This window comes from Pleurodeles waltl, chromosome 7 (assembly GCF_031143425.1).
Source record: "Pleurodeles waltl isolate 20211129_DDA chromosome 7, aPleWal1.hap1.20221129, whole genome shotgun sequence".
Taxonomy (NCBI): Eukaryota; Metazoa; Chordata; class Amphibia; order Caudata; family Salamandridae; genus Pleurodeles; species Pleurodeles waltl.
Window position 1 is genome coordinate 77,992,259 of NC_090446.1, and position 19,971 is coordinate 78,012,229.

The 19,971-nt window shown below is 45.0% G+C and overlaps 1 protein-coding gene across 2 annotated transcripts in view; it reads left to right on the forward strand.

Annotated features, from left to right (window-relative positions):
* Positions 1-19,971, forward strand: part of LOC138303678 (alpha-2-macroglobulin-like protein 1) — a 400,879-nt gene that overhangs the window by 235,815 nt on the left and 145,093 nt on the right. For both annotated transcript variants that reach the window (XM_069243004.1, XM_069243005.1), the window contains exons 23-25: positions 1,278-1,358; positions 1,543-1,719; positions 13,472-13,553. In XM_069243004.1, coding sequence (XP_069099105.1) covers positions 1,278-1,358; positions 1,543-1,719; positions 13,472-13,553 — 340 coding nt within the window. The remainder of the gene's footprint in view (positions 1-1,277; positions 1,359-1,542; positions 1,720-13,471; positions 13,554-19,971) is intronic.

Consider the following 19,971-nt stretch of genomic DNA (forward strand, 5'->3'; position numbering starts at 1 on the left):
ATGTTCTAGATGTGACAGAAACTGGATTTCAGCCGATGGCAGGTGCTTTAATCCTTGAATGGCAATGGTGAATTTGCTCCACTTTATTCAGGCCAGAAGTGCAACATCTGCTGCAAACTTATTTTAGGAAGCCACGAGGACGATGCCCTGCAATCGATAATATTGGACACTGAGACAGCTTCCCTTTGTAAATGGTTACCACCTATTTTGAGTTGGTGGTAAAATAATATGGTTGCAATTGGATTTTGGTTCTAACACATTAATATATAAGCTAAAGAATCTGTATTTGGAAGGGGCTTTTTTTTGCATGCCACTTTCAAATATTGATTCTCTATTTATTCTAAAACCCAAATGATTCAGTAACATGTTCCCTAGCTTCAATTTTGGTGTCATATATTCAACATTTAAAAAAAGCCATTTTGTGGTGCCAAAGGAATACATTTGTAAAAGCACTTTGAACATTAGGCCTCTGGTCACAGAAAGCGGTCCCAATTTACCTACTGATTTGTGCACCCAGTAGATTACTTTGCACATGACATACGTACAAATAGATGAGTTCACTAAATAAAGAATCGGGGTGGATCATCCAATATCATTCATTCGTATTAATTGAGAATTCGTCTGATTGGTGACATTCACAGAGATTGTAGCCCACCATGGTCACGCAGGCCACCCTGGACGTGATTGACTTTAAATAAAGTAGGCTTGTTTTCAATGCAGCCCGGTTTCCTCAAAGGGCTGCATTTAAAAAAAAACATTTTTCTGTTTTCAAAAAGTTTGTTTGAGATCCGGACCACTGCCTACTCCCAAACCATTTTCTTTACAATCACAAAGGCGAGGTGGCAAAACATTGGTACATAGGGTACGGAATTGGGATTTCAGGAGGAGACCCAATCCAAGCCCCTTCCACATAGAGTTCCAATATCCACTTCTAAACACATAGAACGATTTGGAAAAAAATGCTCAATATATTGAGTGTATAAGAAAAAGTGTTTTAGCATTCTCAACCCCACTTATTTACCGATTGCGAGGGCCACCACACCTCTGGACAATCACTTAACAGCGTATGCAGATGTTTCAAATGTGGATGCGTAGGATGACAAGAACACCCTCCACATGTCTCCAGATTTCTCCATTTGATCATTTACTCAGTACATGATTTTTTGAAAGAAGCCATGATCTACATACTCTTTAGCCTTGTATCATAAAAGGCAATTTTACCTGTTTTCCGTTCTAGGATTTTGTGTTGAACATGTTTCTTGGTTTCCTCCCTTTAGGATCTTCCGTTTCACAAGAGATCTCTCTGGTCCTCCCTAATATCGTCTCAGGGTCTCAAAAGGCAACCATCCATGTCTTCGGTAAGAGGGTCTTTGATTTTCTATAAATAAGTGTATGACTTCACAGAACAAACCCCATCCGAAAGATGGGCCTTGATTGATTTAGTACAGACGCGGAGTTCCTTTAGTTCCCCAGTTATCAGAACAGTCTGAGTGCTTAAGTATTTCTTATGATACTTTTTCTAAAGAGGTTCTACATTTCCAGGAGACATCATGGGGTCGGCTTTGCAGAACCTCAACAATCTTATCCAGATGCCTTACGGTTGTGGGGAGCAGAATATGCTGACATTTGCCCCCCTCATCTACGTCCTGCAGTACCTGAAGAGAACAGGGCAGCTGACGGATGACATCAGGACACGGGCGTATACTTACCTGCAGACAGGTGAGCCCTGAGCAGTGATGCTGCTGCTGCCCATGTTCAATATGTGGCCTAGCTGCAGAAGAAGCTTGGCAGACAGATCCATTCTCTGACCCCTCCAGTGTGTGAGTGTGTTTGTGTGTCTTTCACTAATGCATCAGTGGCTGGCTGCCAACAGAAAAACAGTTAATGCCATACTCTGGCCAGTGTGTGTTACTGCTGCCAGCGGCTGCTACAAATCTCAAGGGGAGGGGTGGGGGGCAAATAAAAAAAATGTAATGATATGTAATGTTGCTCCTCTGGTCTTCTTGTCGTGTTCCAGCTTTCACTGGGACACCAGCACAGGTTCCCCAGCAATCCTGGTGCTGCTTTCATATTAAACCTAGCATGAACGCAGTGCCAGGACAGGTCTCAGCTGCTTGGACTGCCACTCAGACACAACCCTGGGATCTGTGCTGTTTCTCCAGCCCGGCTGTGTATACAGCTGGGTTGGAGAAACCTAAGTGCGCATGTGTGTTTGGCAAGCCAGAGACGGCCGGTGCAGGAAAGTACCCTCTTTTTGTCATGTTACCCCCAATTTCTGCCTGGTGTCAGTGTGTTTGACTGTGTCACTGGGATCCTGCTAACCAGGACCCCAGTGCTTATGCTCTCTCTCTCCTCTAAATTTTGTCACTGCATGCTGGTAACCCGGTATTTCATCCCAAATTGGCATACTGGGCACCCCTTATAAATACCTAGTATATCGTACCTAGGTACCCAGGGCATTGGGGTTTTAGGAGAGCCCTATGGGCTGCAGCATTTCTTTTGCCACCCATAGGGAGCCCATACAAAGGCTTCTATAGGGCTGCCACTGAGTGTGTGTGAAATGGTGCATGCACCATTTCACAGCCATTTACACTGCCGAGGTCACTTATAAGTCACCCATATAGCAGGCCTTCCAACCCTGAGGGCTGGGTGCAGAGTACCTGTGTGTGAGGGCACCCCTGCAATAGCAGAGGTGCCCCCACGTCGTCCAGGATCATTTTCCCAGACTTCGTGAGTGAGAGGACGCCATTTTACATGTGCACTGGACATAGGTCCCTACCTATGTACAGCTTCACAATGGTAACTCCGAATATGGCCATGTTTGGTATCAAGCATGTTGGAATCATACTCTAAGGCTTTTGCAAGTGATAACGCGTCCCTTTATGATATTTTATTACACATCAGGACTCGTTTTAGGCCAATGAATCTTTTGACCCAGTTGAGAGACACCGTAGGATGAGATAGCTAATCAATATATCAATCAATACATCAATAATGTCATCAATATTTATCACGACAATGCATTTTACTTTAGTCAAAGTCATTAATCAATTTAAAAACGCTACTATGACCTTTCAGCCATGAATAACCACACCTTGTTTAGTAGAATTTTATGAATTTTTATTCCCTATTAATTACAATATAATAGCAAATGCGTTAATCTCAACACTAAGAAACATAATAACATAGTCACAATATGGCAACTTTGATAAGCTTTCATTAAAGCGAGAATCACAAACATCAGAACATAACACGGCGTGAACATACAGTAGATCAAGTTTAGCAGAGTGTCAATATTGCGTCAGTTTCAACAAAGCATAGTCTTAGTCGTTTGTCTATTTGCGTCAGTTTCATGAACCCCTGTCCTAACCACTGATTAGCATTCGCATGTTGGGCTTCATGCAAAACAATTTAGAACACCAATTTGGAAAACATCTAGCTATGGTCTCTGTCAAAAGCAAGCAGTTGCTACCTAGAAAGGAAAAGCAAACAGACAAATTACAAATGCATTGTCATAATTACCCTCCAAGGATTAAGTCAGCGCACAGGTTCAGTCTTCGTCTTCAGCAAATCAGTCAAAACGCCAACAGTCAGAACTCAGCTCTGGGGCAAAAGGCACTTCCCTCATAAGGAGGAAAAGTGTAAATGGCCATACTAAGGGCAAGGATGATTTTAATAAATTCTCGAGTAACCAAACAGAGTGACAAAGTTTCTGGATAAAATCAATAGCATTCCCTAACCCACCTCTAATGACCTCCCTGTGACATGGGTTTTTATCCCTTTTTCGTAGTACATTCCCCCGAAATTCTATTGGTCGTTTGTTATACCCCACTATCTTTAACCTATCAAATTAACATTAGGTAATCCTAATCTTCACCCCACATTATTTTACAAGTCTTTGATTGGTCTTCGTAATTGACGTCTTCAGAGGTGGCACGTCCCATGTGACTTCATCCCTTTGTAATTCTTTGCACATCTTTTGGTCAGCAGTTCCATTGTCTTCACCGGTTTGAATGACCTTGTACATTACATTAATCTACACTGTTTCAATTTTATTTTAACATTTATTCCATGGGCATAGAAAATATGCCTGAGAACGGATCTAACATGGTTACATTCATCTCCCAAGTTTGGAGAAAAAGAACAAGCAGGGTCATGGCCCCTTGTGAGTCAGCATACTGAAAAATTAAAAAATGCATTTAATATGAGAGCCAGGCAGCTAAACTCTGGCTCATGCTAATTTAAGGCCTATGAGGTTTCCAGTAAATTTTTAATAATGCAACTGTTAGTAATACTTCTTCAAACGTAATGAAACATTTTGATTATCATTATTAATTCGCGTATACATTGGTGGCCACTCATCGTGGTCATTATTCAAGCGCACGTCTATGCAAAATTACTATTACTATAGTTTCTATGCGGCATCATCACACCTTAATTCATAAACATTTCATGTTAATATAGATTATATAAGCTACGCTCTCTCACAAGCATTGGTTGTATGATTCCATGCACTCTTGGGGCTTCTTAGAGGACCCCCATTCCTGCCATTACAGCCTTCAGAGGTTTTCCAGACAGCCCCAGCTGCTGCCACCTCACAGACAGGTTTCTGCCCTCCTGTTGCTTGAGCAGCTCAATCCCAGGAAGGCAAAACAATGGATTTCCTTTGGGAGAGGGATGTTACATGCATGGGAGGGGTTGCCTCGCAGAGCCTCTGGAACTGCTTTGAAGAGCACAGATGGTGCCCTCCTTGCATAATCCAGTCTACACCGATTCAGGGACCCCCCAGTCCCTGCTCCGGTGTGAAACTGGACAAAGGAAAGAGGAGTGACCCCTCAAATGTCCATCACCACCCCGGGGGTGGTGCTCATAGCTCCACCAAAGTGTCCCTGGGTTTTGCCATCTTGAATTCCAAGTTGGCAGGGCACTCTGGGAGCATCTGAGTGGCCAGTTGCAGAAGGTGACGTCAGAGCCCTCCCCTGATAGGTGCTTACCTGTGTAGCTGACCAATCCCCCTTTCAGGGCTATTAAGGGTCTCTATCTTGGGTGGTTTTTCGGATTCGGATTGCAAGACTCCAGCAGGAATCCTCTGCATCCTTTACTTCACCTTCTTACCGAAGAAACTGCATCTGGACCCTCCAGGAACTACACAAATTACAACAAAGAAGCAAAGACAACATCTGAAACATTGTATCTTCAGCTACTGCCAGCACCTGCAACTGTTTCCCAGACATGCATCCTCAGAGGACAGCCTATCTTCAGCCTGCACCAGAAGAACGAAGGAATCTCCATTGGAGTGAAGGAGTCACTCCCCTGCTTCAGCAGGCACCTCTCTGCACCCAGAACCGGCTGCGTGAGTCCCCTCTCCTGATGAGTGGCGTGGATCCTGCATCACAGGTGGTGGACTGAAATGGTCCCAATGGTCCTGATGTCCAACTATCCTCCAACTTTGGTGCAGGTAAAAGCTTGCCTCCCCACGCAAGACAGTACCCCTGTGCACCGCATGTTTTGCAGTTGCCAAGGCTTGTTGGCATCCTTCCACGAAGTTCTTTGTGCACTGTGCAGCTCCAGCCCCCAGCACTCCATCCTGCGATGCACAGCCTCCTGCGTGGTTCTCCGGTGCCGTGGGATCCCTTTGTGTAGTGCTGCATGGGCCTCCTTTTGCACCTTCTTAGTCTGTGGGACTCCTGGGCATGCTGCCTGGTCTTCTGAGGGCTCTCTGAGTTGCTGAGAGCCCCCAACCCCCACTCTCTCCCACTCTGGGGTAGAGGCCACCAGGTTCCTCCTGGTCCCTGACAGTGCCATTTTCCACTAACCGCAAGCTTTGCATGTGCCAAGGCTTGTTGGCAGAATCCAGTGACACAAACCAGACTGCAGTCATCCATCCAGCATGGGACATCATCTTCACCAACCAGGAACCCGCATCCATCTTCTTGGGTGCAGTACTGACTGTTCTTCTTCACTGGTGGTTCTTCTTTTGCACCTTCATCCAGGTTATCAGGGGCTCCTGTTCTCCCTGGACTCTTCAGTGCTTCTTGGACTTGGACCCCTTCTTCCACAGGTCTTCAGGTCCAGGAATCCATCATTGGTGTCTTGCAGTCTCTTCTGGTTCTTGCAAAATCTTCTGTCACGTGTTCTTGTGTGTTCTAGGAAAGTTACTGTGATTTACTCCTGCTTTCCTGGGCTCTGGGGTGGGTTCTAGTACTGACCTTTGGTGTTTTCTTACTCTCCCAGCGCCTCTCTATACACTACACTTGCATAGGTGGGAAACTGACTTTCACATTCTTCTTTTTCAGAATATGGTTTGAGTTCCCCCAGGCCCATTTCTAACTATTGTGAGTTTCACTATTTGCACTGTTTTCTAACTGTTTTTACAGCTATTACTGCATTCTAGTGTATATACTGTGTATATCACTTACCTCCTGAGGGAGTATAGTCTCTAAGGTATTTTGGGGCATTTGTGTCACCAAGATAAAGTACATTTATTTTTGTAACACTGAGTATTTTCTTTCATGTGTGTGAGTACTGTGGGACCACAGTGGTATTGCATGAGCTTTGCATGTCTCCTAGTTAGGCCTTGGCTGCTCATCCACACTACCCATAGAGATCCTGGCTTCTAGACACTGCCTACAATTCACTAATAAGGGATAACTGGACCTAGTATAAGGTGTAAGTACCTTAGGTACCCACTACAAACCAGGCCAGCCTCCTACAGCCAGCCAAACACACATGCAGACTTAGTGCACTTCACTCCTCGCCCCTCCAACCTCCCATGGCCCAGCCCCGCCCCACCCTGAACACGCTGCTGGCTGAGCCAGCAGATGAAAGATAAAACAATTATAAAATATTGCTTTGTTGTTCATCTCCTGGCTTAGCCAGGGGGCGACGCTCCTTCGGCATTGTGAGGGAGCCGACACTGACTGCTGCATCACTGTTTGATGCCCTTAGGGATGGATACTATGGGGCATATTCACAAAGGTAAATCTGCACATGTAGATTCATAGTTCATTTTCTCTTACACTTTTCAGTAACTTTACTACTTTGGACTGTTCACAAACCCAATATGTAAAGTTGCTCAATAGCGAAGATTTACATGTCTCCACCTCGTGAAATGGAAGACGGAGCGAGCAAAATTTACAAGTGTAAAGTTACTGCTGCCAAAGAGGAGCAGTAGTAAGTCTAGCACCCCACATGACTACCATTGTTGCAGCAACATCCCCTGTTGGACCTGACCCTTTTTACAGGGTCATCACCCTCCCATAGGAAATAATGGAAGCAGGCACTTCAAACAGAAACCCAAATGAAATTTAATTATTTTGACTTTTTACCTATATATATCTATCCATATCTATTTATATCTATATATATATATATCTATGTATATATGTCTATAGATATAGATATATATATACACACACTTATTTTCTGTATATATATTCACTGAAAAAAATGATAAAAAGATTAAAGTAATGTTATAGTTGGGTGAAATGTTCAGTAACAACGTATCATTTTAAACTGAAAGCCACAGTATTTCATCAGTTATAGTTACAGTTTTCTCATGTAACTATGGCCCTCATTACAACCCTGGCGGTCGAAGACTGCCAGGGTTGTTTTGGCGATCATACTGCCAACAGGCTGGCGGTACAAATCACCACATTTTGACCGCGCGGTAGCGCTGCGGTCACACTGCCGGGACCAGCGGTTTCCCGCCGTCGTTGTCCCGGCGGTTATAATCCGCCAGGGCAGGGCAGCGCTGCTTTCAGCGCTGCCCTGGGGATTATGACTCCCCTTCCCGCCAGCCTGCCCATGGCGGTGGAGACCGCCATGGAAAGGCTGGCGGGAAGGGGAGTCACAGGGCCCCTGGGGGCCCCGGCACTGCCCATGCACTTGGCAGGGGCACTGCAGGGGCCCGAGGCACAGCCCCACCCTGCTTTTCACTGTCTGCTGAAAAGCGTGACGGGCGCAGCTGCACCTGTCGAATGGCCGCAACACCGCCGGCTCCATTAGGAGCCGGCTGCAATGTCACGGCCGACATCCCCACTGGGACGGCGGGTGGAAACTCTGTTTCCGCCCGCCGGCCCAGCAGGGATGTTGTAATGCGGCCGGCGGGTTTGCGGCCGCTTCTGTGGTTCAACCTTGGCGGGTGGCCTCCGTCGCCCTCCAAGGTTGTAATGAGGGCCTATAACTCTTGCCCTCAGGTAACTAAAACTCATACCTCTCAACAAATTCCTTCTGTGGGAGTTTGCTTTTGGAAAGTAAAACTTTTAAAAGTTTGTTGTTAGCAAATATTAGTAATTAATAACAAGTTCTTTTTCTGTGCCTTGCATAATATTTTGAATATCCAACTAAGCGTGTAAAGCAGACTTGGCCAAAAGTCACATCTAATTTATCTGTACTCACAGAGGTACCTGTCCAATCCTAATTAGATTGGCACAGGGATTGCCGTCCCTTGACATGTTATTCCTTTTGACTCCCTGCATCCAAAGGCCATCAGGAAGCAGTATGCTTAAGTTGTTGTTCACCCAGGCTCCTAATGAGCCACCAAAATGGTCCCCTTCCTAACCCTTGGGTAGAATGATCTTGATATGCCAACAGTGGAGTTTCAGTAGGTGAGGGGGATGATTTGAAAAATGATAACCTTTTCCACCCTTATCATAGACCAAATGTATTGACTCTATGTGGTGCAAAGTATTGACATCAGGTGGTCTAGTCTTAGCCACTGCCAATACTATGTGCCTCTTTGAGCAATATATCCCCATGCCATATGGGAAATGACAAAACTGGCTATGGGTAGCCATACTTCTGAACCTCTAGGGGGCTTATTTCAACATTTTAGGTATGATCTTGATGCTACCAAACAAATTCTGAAATGTGGATTAGACCTACATGGCTGACTCTATGGCATGTTTTGTGGCAAAAGAAAGGACCTTGCACTGGCTCAATTGGATGCATTCAAAAGGATTTTCCAGAAGCTTCCAGACAACATTGATGGATATGCCATTTGAAGGAGTGAAACTGTTTGGAGGAAAGAGACTACTCCTTGGAGTGGTTTCAAAATAGCCATGCATTGGCTGCTCCCTAGAACTTGCCTCTCCAAAAAAACGTTTTCACCAGCAGTTCCCTCAGCTTTGTAACTTTTTAAGCTCCCAGTATTCCTGGCAGCAATTATTTGGCTCCTTTCACTTGAAGGGGTGGTCAAAAGTTCAGCAGCAAGTTCTCCAGTCCTACTCCCTTCTTGCTGATTCTGCTGTTCCAGTAAGGGTAGAGCCTTGCACGTATAGGCCATCACCTCAGCCTGCTTGGTGCTTCATTGATTGTGCAATGTTTATGCCTTCCCCCTTACGGCTAGCTCTCCTGAACATCCACTGGCTATCAGAAATTGTTCCCTGGGCTGTGCCTCCATTTTGGAGATGGAAAATTGGCCTTGTTACAACAGTGTAGTCTGTGAATAAAGATGGAGCTGATAGATTTGTGGATGTTTGAATGTTCCTGCCTAAATCTCTCCCTTTGTTTTCCCTTAACCTTTCCTCTCTCCACCCAAACACCCCCCCCCTTAGTACTAAGTATTTTCTATTCACACCATTTTCTAGCCACTTCCCTGTCCTTTCCACATTCACTGCTAAAACATAGAAGCACATGTACAGAGATCTCCTCAAGCAGGCTTGAGATCTACGCTCATAAGATGAAGGAGAGGTGGAAGCAAAGAACTGCACACGTAGGTTTGTGAATAACGTTTTGTAGTGCGTTAATGTTACTGAAGTGCTAATAACCATACTCCAAAATGCAGTTTGGGAATAAGTCTCATGGTTTCCTTTATGCATTTTCCTTGATTATGCTTTTCTTGAAGGTGATTTAAATTCCGAAGTGCTAATTAAAGTTATTCAGTCTTCATTCTGAGGTGGCGGATGCAATTTTAGCTGCTTGGACGAGCCACCAAGTCAGTTTTTTAAACCGGATGCTTGAAAAAACATAACTCTTGGTGCCAGGATAAAGGTTTAGACCCCTTCATGTTTCCCTCTCAAATGTTCTGTGCTTTCTTTTCCCACACTTCCAGCAGGGGGTGATGGTCTCTACAGTCAAATGGCAATGCCACTCCTGGTGCCCAAATTCTTAAAGGTTTCATTGTAAATCTTTCCTTCCTTGTCCTTCATTGTTTTACAGTGGATAATGAATTTAGTTCTGATCTTTCATATGGCATCTGCATCTGTACAGATGCTTGTCAGTTGCATTTGTCATTTTATTCTGGAAACTACATTACTGGTGGTGATTACTTTGGCCCATAGGCTATGGAATTTGCCCCCCCATCTAGTCTAGCCTCCTTTCACCATTTTGTTTATGTGTGGTTGATCTTGCATACCTGCCTTTCCTCTTTGCCAAAGTAGGTATCTGCCTTTCGCCTGGACCTGGAATCTAAGCAGGATGTTTCATTTTACAGATTGGATTGTGTGGATGACCAGCTTTCCACTGGAATGAAGAAGGGTTAGGCAGTAACCAAGTATACCATGTCTCATTGGTTCACTCTGCAATAAGACCTTTTCTTCTTCGGTTAAGAAAGACCCAGTGGCTTGTATTTGTGCACATATCTGGAGGGCCATGGTGCAGTCTAATGCTTTGACCCAAACAACTTCCAGTGGCTGATATTTGGTGGTTTTGTCACCCTAACTGGGAAGCAAATGCCTAGACGTGGTTCCGGTGCACAATGTGACGCTGGAACCAAGCTACATCTGGCTGATGAGCCTCAATAGCGGCAAAACAGGTTCTGGTTTGCTTGCTTTTCGGTTCAGGGAGAGCTTGATCTAGCAGTTCACACTGTTCCCACTGGAGCAGAGTCAAGTCTGATTTGCATATTGCTGGGTCCCAGCTGAGGTGACATGGTGTGTAAAATAATGATAGACTTGATGTAGAGTGATTAATTACCAGTGCCTGAGACCAATTCAAGGATTCCATTTATCACCATTTTTACCAAATACCCTTCAGTGATATTTGGTTGGTGACCACATGGTTTTCTCTGCAGATCTTTCCCACGCACTATTGCCTGGAGGCAAATGTGTGCAGAAGAATGATGCCTACTGGACTAGAATTTTCTGCATTGTTTTCTTGTTTAATCAACATCACCCGGACCCTCCTCCCAGTGGGTACTGCTCTGGGACTCTTTCATAAGACATGGACCCTGCAGGAAAATGTATCCATCAGTAAAATAAGTTGCATTCTCTCTATAACTCTATTTCTGGTGTATAGTATGGGCATGATTTAGAGTTTAAAGGATGGGATACTCTGTCACAAACATTGGGAGATGGTGTGGTGCAACATCCTGAGCTGCTGACTTTGGAACTGAGGAAATCAGGCTTGCGTCTCAGTGTCGGCTCAACATTGGTGATTCTAGGCAAGTCACTTAGGGAGTCATTATGACCCCGGTGGTGAGTGGTAATGTGGCAACAGTACTGCCAACAGGCTGGTGGTACATACCGCCACATTATGAGAATTGCGGGTTGGCCACAGCTCCACTCAGATCGCCAGGGCGGTATCGGCCACTGGGCCAGAGATATCAATCTCCAGCCCAGCGGCCACTATACAGTAGTTCCGCCGGCGGCATTATGAGCCAGCCTACCATGCCACGGAAACCAGGGCGGTAGGCCCTGCCAGTGACAGGGCATTCCTTCCCTGTCACTGGTAGGTGGCTCACCCATCCCCCAAACACTCCCCAGACGCCCCACACACCACCTTCAACCACGCTCCCCCTTCCGATCCCCCATCCCCCCCCTACAGGCACACACCCGCAGACACGCACCACGCATACACCCACTCACTCACACTGGCATACACGCATTCATACACGCATACATCCAGTCATGCTCGCTAACATACATACACACATTCACACTGACATGCAGACACGCACTCACATTACCATTCATACACACATTCACACACATGCATACACCCATGCAAACAACACTACACACACAGATGCATTCACGCACACACTCACACATTCATGCACACAACCCCACACACACACACACACACACACACCCCACCCCCACCCCCCTTCCCTGTTGGAAGCCCAACTTTCTTTTTTCCAGGTTGTCTTCCGGCAGGGAACAGGAAGGGGCGCTGCTACCAACAGCAGCGCCCGCCAGCGGAACCCCGCCAGGCCATATCACAGGTCATGATATGGCTGGAGGCGGTCTACTGGCGTGGCGGTGCTGGTTGTAGCAGCGCCACCTTCCCAGCATCCACCAGTATGATCACAGATGGATTTCCGCCCTTCTTGTGGCAGAAGTCCGGCTGTGGTCATAATCTGGTGGACGGATGGTAGCCGCAGTGACTTATTTTGGTGGCCGTCACTGCGGTGGTAGGTGCTTTTTACCGCCAAGGACATAATTAGGTCCTTAATCTCCCTGTGCCTACAATTCTGCGACATGAGACCCTCACAGGTGCTTTGCAAAGCTTCACAAATCCTGGATTTATCTATGATGGACGTCCTCTCCACTTAATTGTATGTGCCATATTATATAAAGCTCTTGTAATACAGCAGATCTGACAAAGTCTCATTCCATTCAACTCTAAATGAGGCCCTACATCTTTAAGCAGATTTCTCACTGCCTTCTCACCCTCATCCCTTGTAGTGCTTGTCCTTATAAGATTTCACAGTATCTAACTGATTTATGCTGTATATAAAACACTCTGCTGTCACCTAGCTTGAGTGGTTCCCCTCTGTTTGCATAGTTGGGTGAAAAAAAAGGGAATAAACTGATACCAGAGAGTGTTGTCTATTTGCCGATGTTGTCAATACTGTGGTAGGTGGAGCTATGACAAGAGATGCATGGTGCAACCTGGTGACACTGGAGAGCTACTGCTCATAGAAAAGTATATAGATCCTGTCTGGCATCTGTTGAGATTCATATGGTGAGGCATGTGCTTGAAGATACATGGTAATTCATAGAAATCTTGTTACTAAAGGTAAGTAACTTATTGGCCTTTTTTGTCTAGGATAAAAGCCTATGTCATATTTACCTGAGTGACTAGTACCACTGGAGGGCCTGTTTTAGATTTCAAAAGGATTCATTATTATACCATACTCTGGGGGTTATTACAACTTTGGAGGAGGTGTTAATCCGTCCCAAAAGTGACGGTAAAGTGACGGCTATACCACCAGACGTATTACCAGTTCCATAGGATATAATGGACTCGTAATACGGCTGGTGGTATATCCGTCACTTTACCGTCACTTTTGGGACGGATTAACACCTCCTCCAAAGTTGTAATAATCCCCTCTGTCTGCACCTGTCTGACCCCTACAGACAACAACCAATACAATGCCACAGTTGCACAGTGGCTCCTCTACTTCTTCTGATAGCAGAAACCAACACAACAATGCTGCCATGAGGTCGAGAGACAGGCACCTGGGTTCTTGTAGAACAGCTGATGTAAAGTGCCTCAGCATTAACATAATCCTTTTCTCCTCAAGGATACCAACAGGAGCTGAACTACAAGCATGACGACGGCTCCTACAGTGCATTTGGGAACAGCGATGGCTCTGGTAGCACTTGGTGAGTAAGCACGGGTGGGCTGACAGTGTGCAAGTGCCTTTAGACAGCATATTTCTGCATTCCTTCAGCAGTCTCTGCTGCCATTAATTCAGTTCTAGCTCAAAAAAAGATACCATACCAACTCCTTCAGACAGACTATTTCTGATGTTGTTTTATTTCTCATTTTCTTCCTTTTTTCTCCTTCATTCTGCCATTCACCTTGATGCTTCAGTCATCTCTAAATTTGACAGATAGTAGTCCGTCAGGTTGGCTGAGGTAATGTCCTCCACCTCCCTGGTAGATGGAGTAGACTCTGCCAAACCTGGTTGGATAATGGAACATCCAAAATGACTCTTGATTGTGGACTCAGAGAAGGCCCCTTTCAGTCAGATTAAGCTTTCAGACTGAACAGTTCAGATTGGTTATAACAGATGCTGCCATGGATAGGTGGGGGAATCATCTTTTCAGAAGCTATTAGCCAAATGTCTGTGGGCACAGTTCCAGATGCTGCAAAACAAATATTTTGATGCTCACGCCCAATACTGCTGTGAAGGATAATTTCTCCTGCAGATTCCTCAACTCTTGAATCTACTCCAGGCCAGTACTTGATCTCCCGCCCCTCCCGATTGTACCACATGGTGTTGACAGTGGCTTCATCATCCCCATTACCTTAGATTTGGTGCCAACAGGTGCCTGGTATAACTCACTGATTTTCAGCATCTACACAAGACCAACTCTCCTCTCAGTGGCTTTCAGATAAGATTCCTCAGCAGTCAACAACAAGATTCAAACACTGTAGAAAATGTTGTAAAAACATGTTTGTATCGGATCCCTATGACATTTGTTTGTGGTATCTTGGATCTGACTGTGACCCATCTGAGACTCTTGCTTCTTGATGTATCCCCCTCAAAGCCACCAGATAGAGGCAGGCTAAATTATTTCTGTTAATGCCCACAGGGACAGCCTATTATGGTGTCTATCACCTCCTTCAGGTAAATTACCAGACAGGAAATAATCCTGTAAAGGGTCATGCCACAAACAAACCAGAGGAATTCCAAGAACTTTTTTTCTTCCTCGAGAAAGTGGTCGTGCTTAGACCATATGGAACCATCATGCTTTTCTCTGATGCTAGTCTCTTCTTCCAATTCCAATTCTGAAAAAGATGAAGCCAGAGACTGCAGTTCCACTGACTATGCCAGACATCTTCAGGATGACCCCCTCTGCTCTGGTCCACTTTCCAAGGGTGGGCCCACCGCTGCAAGTTTGATGATTCTAGCAGCTTTGACAATGCCACCATGCCTCTTCATGCTCTACAGGCTCCAGCCTTGTTGCAGTGTCCGGGGAACAATCTGTCTATCATGGCACCAACCCTTGTGTCTTTGGTACTACTTATGACATCATCATCATTAGAACTATACTATAGAATTTCGGTTTATCTTCTGTCTTCGAAGTTGGCAGATATTATCTATGTGGAAAAGGTAATGATGATAGTGTCTCCTTGGCAGACCACAGTCCTAGGGATCAAAGCTTAATTAGAATCAGATTTTGGAGGCTAAAAACCTCCTTCCTGCATACAATATGGATTCTGTCTTATACTGAGACCTACAAAACACTAGTGGCCTCGACACCTGTACAAAGGAGACATCCCTTATTCATATGAGCCTGCTCGAGAAGATAGCTGCTCTTTTATGTCAGTGGCATAGAAAGCAGTAGAAGCATTGGAAATTGCCCTGGACTACTGATGAGAAAAAGTCTTACTTCCTGACTGCTACCCAGTAGCTCTCCTTGGCAGTTGCAGAATTGTTGCTCCCAGTTAATGAGTCTGTCTTGGAGCGAGCTCTGACTACCAGATATAAATTGGTTTTGAGTACGGTAGAGTCTGCTAGTCAAGTCTCATCTGTTAGATTTAATCCACATGCTTTCCTTAGAGACCTTTCAGACTGTGAATTGACAAAATTTGTCTCTACAGGTAAAAACTTTTTGGGTGAGGGAGAAATGACAACAACAGGTGCCTCATAGGATGTTATGTCCACACGTTCATTGGTAAAATCCTTGTAACCTGACTTCCTGAATACAGAAAGTAACCATTTTTCAGGTCTGATCAATGATGGTTGGGGCACTTCCAAGCAGATTTTGAAATGTGGACTGAAATCCGCAGATATTGTGACTCAATCCACCCGCTTTGCGCAGTTATGTCTGGATGAACACCACAGGATTTTCAGGAGGTGTCCGAGCACATCTAATTAACATATTCTTTGATGTTGAGCTACTTTTTTGAGGAGAGACCCATTCCTTCCTGGAATGTTGTAAAACAGTTGTGCCACAGAGCACTAGCTCAGCCTTACCTCCCTGCCACTGCGGTTCCACCAATAGTACTGATACTTCTGTGGCTCTTCTGGGGAACAGTACTTATAGCAAGAGCAGCTGTCCTATCCTCTTCAGCCACCCTCAGCAACTGCATTCTTCTTTTTTTGTGGCAGGGCTGAACCTAAAGCATGTCAACATCACTAGCAGCTGTGGCTTCAGAATCTGATGCCTCAAAACCTCTCTGACTCCTCCTCCGTTTTTTCACCAGCATCAGGTGGTCTCCCATTTAACCACCAATTGGGAGACAATAACAATGGATCACTGGATGCTCCAGCTTATCCAGAAGATGAAACCCTCCCCTTCCTGTACTCTCCTGTGGACCAGACTGCTTCTGTCAGGAAGTGCTCTCCTATATAAGCCTTGATCTTCAAAGTCGCGGTTCTTGCCATGCTGAACAAAAAGTCCATATAGTGACATTCTTGAAGAAGAGGTGCATGGGTCTTTATCCCTTTTAGTTCTTATTCCCCAAAAAGGATGGAGGCCTTAGACCTATTCTGGTCCCTGAGCAAGATTCTGTTGGTCCTCAGTGTGAGGGATTGAATGGGGTCCCTGGAACTCCAGCTTGCCTACTTTCAACTAGCACTCTTCCACGCTTACAAGCGTTACCTTTGAGTCACAGTGAGGTCTCAGTACTATTAGTTTAGGTTGCCATTAAATGTGAAGGCTGCCAATCAAGTGATGACCAATGTGCTGATCCTGGTGGCAGCTTTGCTCAGGTGTTCAGGAGTCCTTGTATTTCTATAATTGGATGACTGACTGGTAAACACAAGACCACCTATGCTAGCCTCATAGCTCAATACATCTTGAAATTACCATGACACTCCTGCACATCTTTGGCTTTGCCTTCAGTTCCTAGAAGTCTCACCACATCCAACACAGAGATTGATTTTCATTGGTGTAGTGCTAGATGCGATCCATAAGGAGGCTTTTCAAACTCTAACGAGGTCTGTAGCTATTCTGAATATGATTTCTGAATCAGATTCAGATCCCGTTTCTGCTCATCTTATACAGGCTTGATGGTTTTGTGCAGTGGAGTGGTCCCGAACTCCAGATTCTGTATGAGGGCCCATCAGTGATCTCTGAGGTGGCCATGGCTCATTGATTTTTTTTTTACTTTGCTCTTGCTAACCTGCATTGATGGTTGTGTTCCCAACACCCTTGTCGAGTCATCCATTCAACTCCTGCAGCCATAGTCTGCTGTGGTTACAGACCCATCCTCGATTTGGTGGAATGACTAAATGGAGCACAGGGTTTTTGGTCTGCATTGGAACAGCAGCTCTACATAATAATGTTGTAGTTTTAGGCTGTCACTCTTGCATTCAGGGCGTTCCTTCTTGTTATTTTCAGCAGCACCATGGACGTCCTTTAGGATAACTCCACCACCATCTACTATACACAACAGACAAGCTGTGTTGGCTCCTCGACCTAGCATTGGGAGGTCTAAAGCCTTTGCTGATGGGCTCTTCAGAGGATCACCTTCCATGTGTTGGCCGTCTTGTGAGTTACCTCAAAGTGACGTTCTGGGTCATGTGAGATGTGTTAGAAATTGGGTTTTTGGTTGGCAGTCAGGTTACCCTCTGTCCAAGCAAGAACCCTCACTCTAGTCAGGGTAAGTCACACACAATCCAAATTATCCTGTGCCCACCCTCTGGTAGCTTGGCACCGAGCAGTCAGGCTTAAATTAGAAGGCAATGTGTAAAGTATTTGTGCAATAATCATACAATAACACAAAATAGCACCACAAAAATACACCACACAGTGTTTAGAAAAATATATAATATTTATCTGGATAATTGCAGGTCAAAACGAATAAAGATGCAATGTGAAATTGTAGAGATATCACTGAAAAGTGATATTAAGGCCCTCATTACAACATTGGCGGGCGGCAACCGCCAAGTTGTAACCGCCGTGCGGCCGCCAATGCGGCCGCACTCCCGCAGTGCCCATTATGACATCCCCGCTGGACCGGCGGGCGGAAACAGAGTTTCCACCCGCCGGCCCAGCGGGGATGTGGGCCGCAACATGGGAGCTGGCTCCAAATGAAGTCGGCGGTGTTGCGGCCGTGCGACGGGTGGAGTAGCACCCGTCGCGCTTTTCACTGTCTGCAGAGCAGTAGGATCAGTCCCTGAGGTTCATATTTGTGGGGCGGCCACATAGTACTCCTTAAGTACTTTTGCAAAACATCATTGACTCACAGCTCAGAAAGTCAGTGACTAATATTTTACTAGTTGCATTGATGCATGAATTGGTTGTTTAAGCAACACTACCCTAATCCACCTATTGGCGGATGTTTCCTTGAGATTCATTCTTAATGTAGGAAATATTGGTGAACAAGTATCTATTAGAAGGAAAAGTTACTTACCTTTGGTAACAATATTTCTGATAGAAATTCCTGAAGATTCCTGAAGATTCCTGAAAATTCCTCCTTGCTTTTTCTCCTCCCTGATTATTTAGTGCAGTGGTCAGTAGGATCCCAATTCATCAAATCCACAATATCCTGTAGTTGTCCCTGATGGCAATGCTCTCTCGGTTGCACTCCTCATAGATTAAAATGATTCCTGGAAAATACTCCAATAACTGACTCTGCCACACCAGTTGGCACCATATTTACCATGATGTCTCATCCCAGGCAGATGAAGGTGACCCTGAAGAATTTGCTGAAGAATACAGTATGATGCCTGGAGACTACTCATAAGGTGAATCTGGGAATGAGATAGTATCCACTAGAGCTTTTGTTGCTGAAGGTAAATAACTTTTTTGTCTGGGATCTTTCCTCTCAAGGTTTCAAAATTACTTAGTACTTATGCACGTAGTCAACACAACACCGATGATGCATGTAAGAGGTAGAAAGGTGCTGGAACAGGATGGGTAGCTACTATGGAACTGGGCAGTGTGACCCAGCATCTCCCTAAATTCAGAGCACTTCCCTGGTTCTCCCCGGCTTTGCTGAACCGCTTTTTGTAGTTCAGCCAAGCCAGGAAGGTCCAGGAGCTGAGCAGCATTCACCCCTCCCTCCTACTGAAGCACTAGTGTCACTGAGCTACATTAAGAGTGAAGGGTGAATGCTACTTGTTTCCTTCTGCACAACCTCTGGCTTTCAGTGTCCTATGCCTAAATAATATATTGTCAAGAGGCGGGGAAGGAGAAAGGCAGAGGCTGTCTATTCAGACATTGAAATGCAGGGGGCATATAGCAGTTCGTATAGGCCGCTGCTCTATTGTCTTTAATTGAGCACTCAACATTCCAATGTTCTGAGAGCGATACCTTTTTGATGATATGGGGCTTTACCTTTTCCTAAACCTTCCCACTGCATCCTTTCATCTTAAGGGTGATTGCTAAAGGCAAACATGAATGATGTTGTATCATACTAATAGCCTGTGTGTCCAGAACTGTTTTGTTTCAAGGCCCTTCTTCATGTTCAGAACCCCTCTTCATGCCTCTGGGCAGACATTCAGCCCTTCTGTCCATTTGCAGAGGTTAGGTTTTCCAGTACGATCTTGAAAATTCAAGGTTGTCTTCTGAACATATTGAGTTTGCTCGCCTCGAGGCCCAGGTAGGCTCCCACTGTGTCCAGTCTTTGGCTCATTCAACTACAAAACCAAGTGGAAAAGATTATTTTGTTGGTATGTGACGCAAGGTCTACAACCATCTCGGTTTCAAATGCATCAAATACTGCAGCACTTACTGCTGCTTACAAAATTAGGTATCTTTCATTGATTTACCAGTGAACCTCCATCCTTCCCATTGAGAAGCTCATCTATTCAAAAACCTCTTTCACTTTTTTTTTTTTAGAGGGTTGCACTCAGATGTCAGGAAATGGCTCAAGCAGGTGAATCTATGAAATGTACCAACATTGGAGAACTGTAGTTACAAGCAACTTGGTTCTTCTGTATTACACCATAATATTGACTCCAGAATATTGCCTCACCATTATATCATGGTCAAAATATTGTGACTACTAAACTATCATGGGCAAAAAATGTTGAAGGCGCATATATTGCTTTTTTAGTTTATTACAATAATATTAAAGTTAAAAATGTATTGTCCCAGAGTTATTACAGCTTTGAACTAT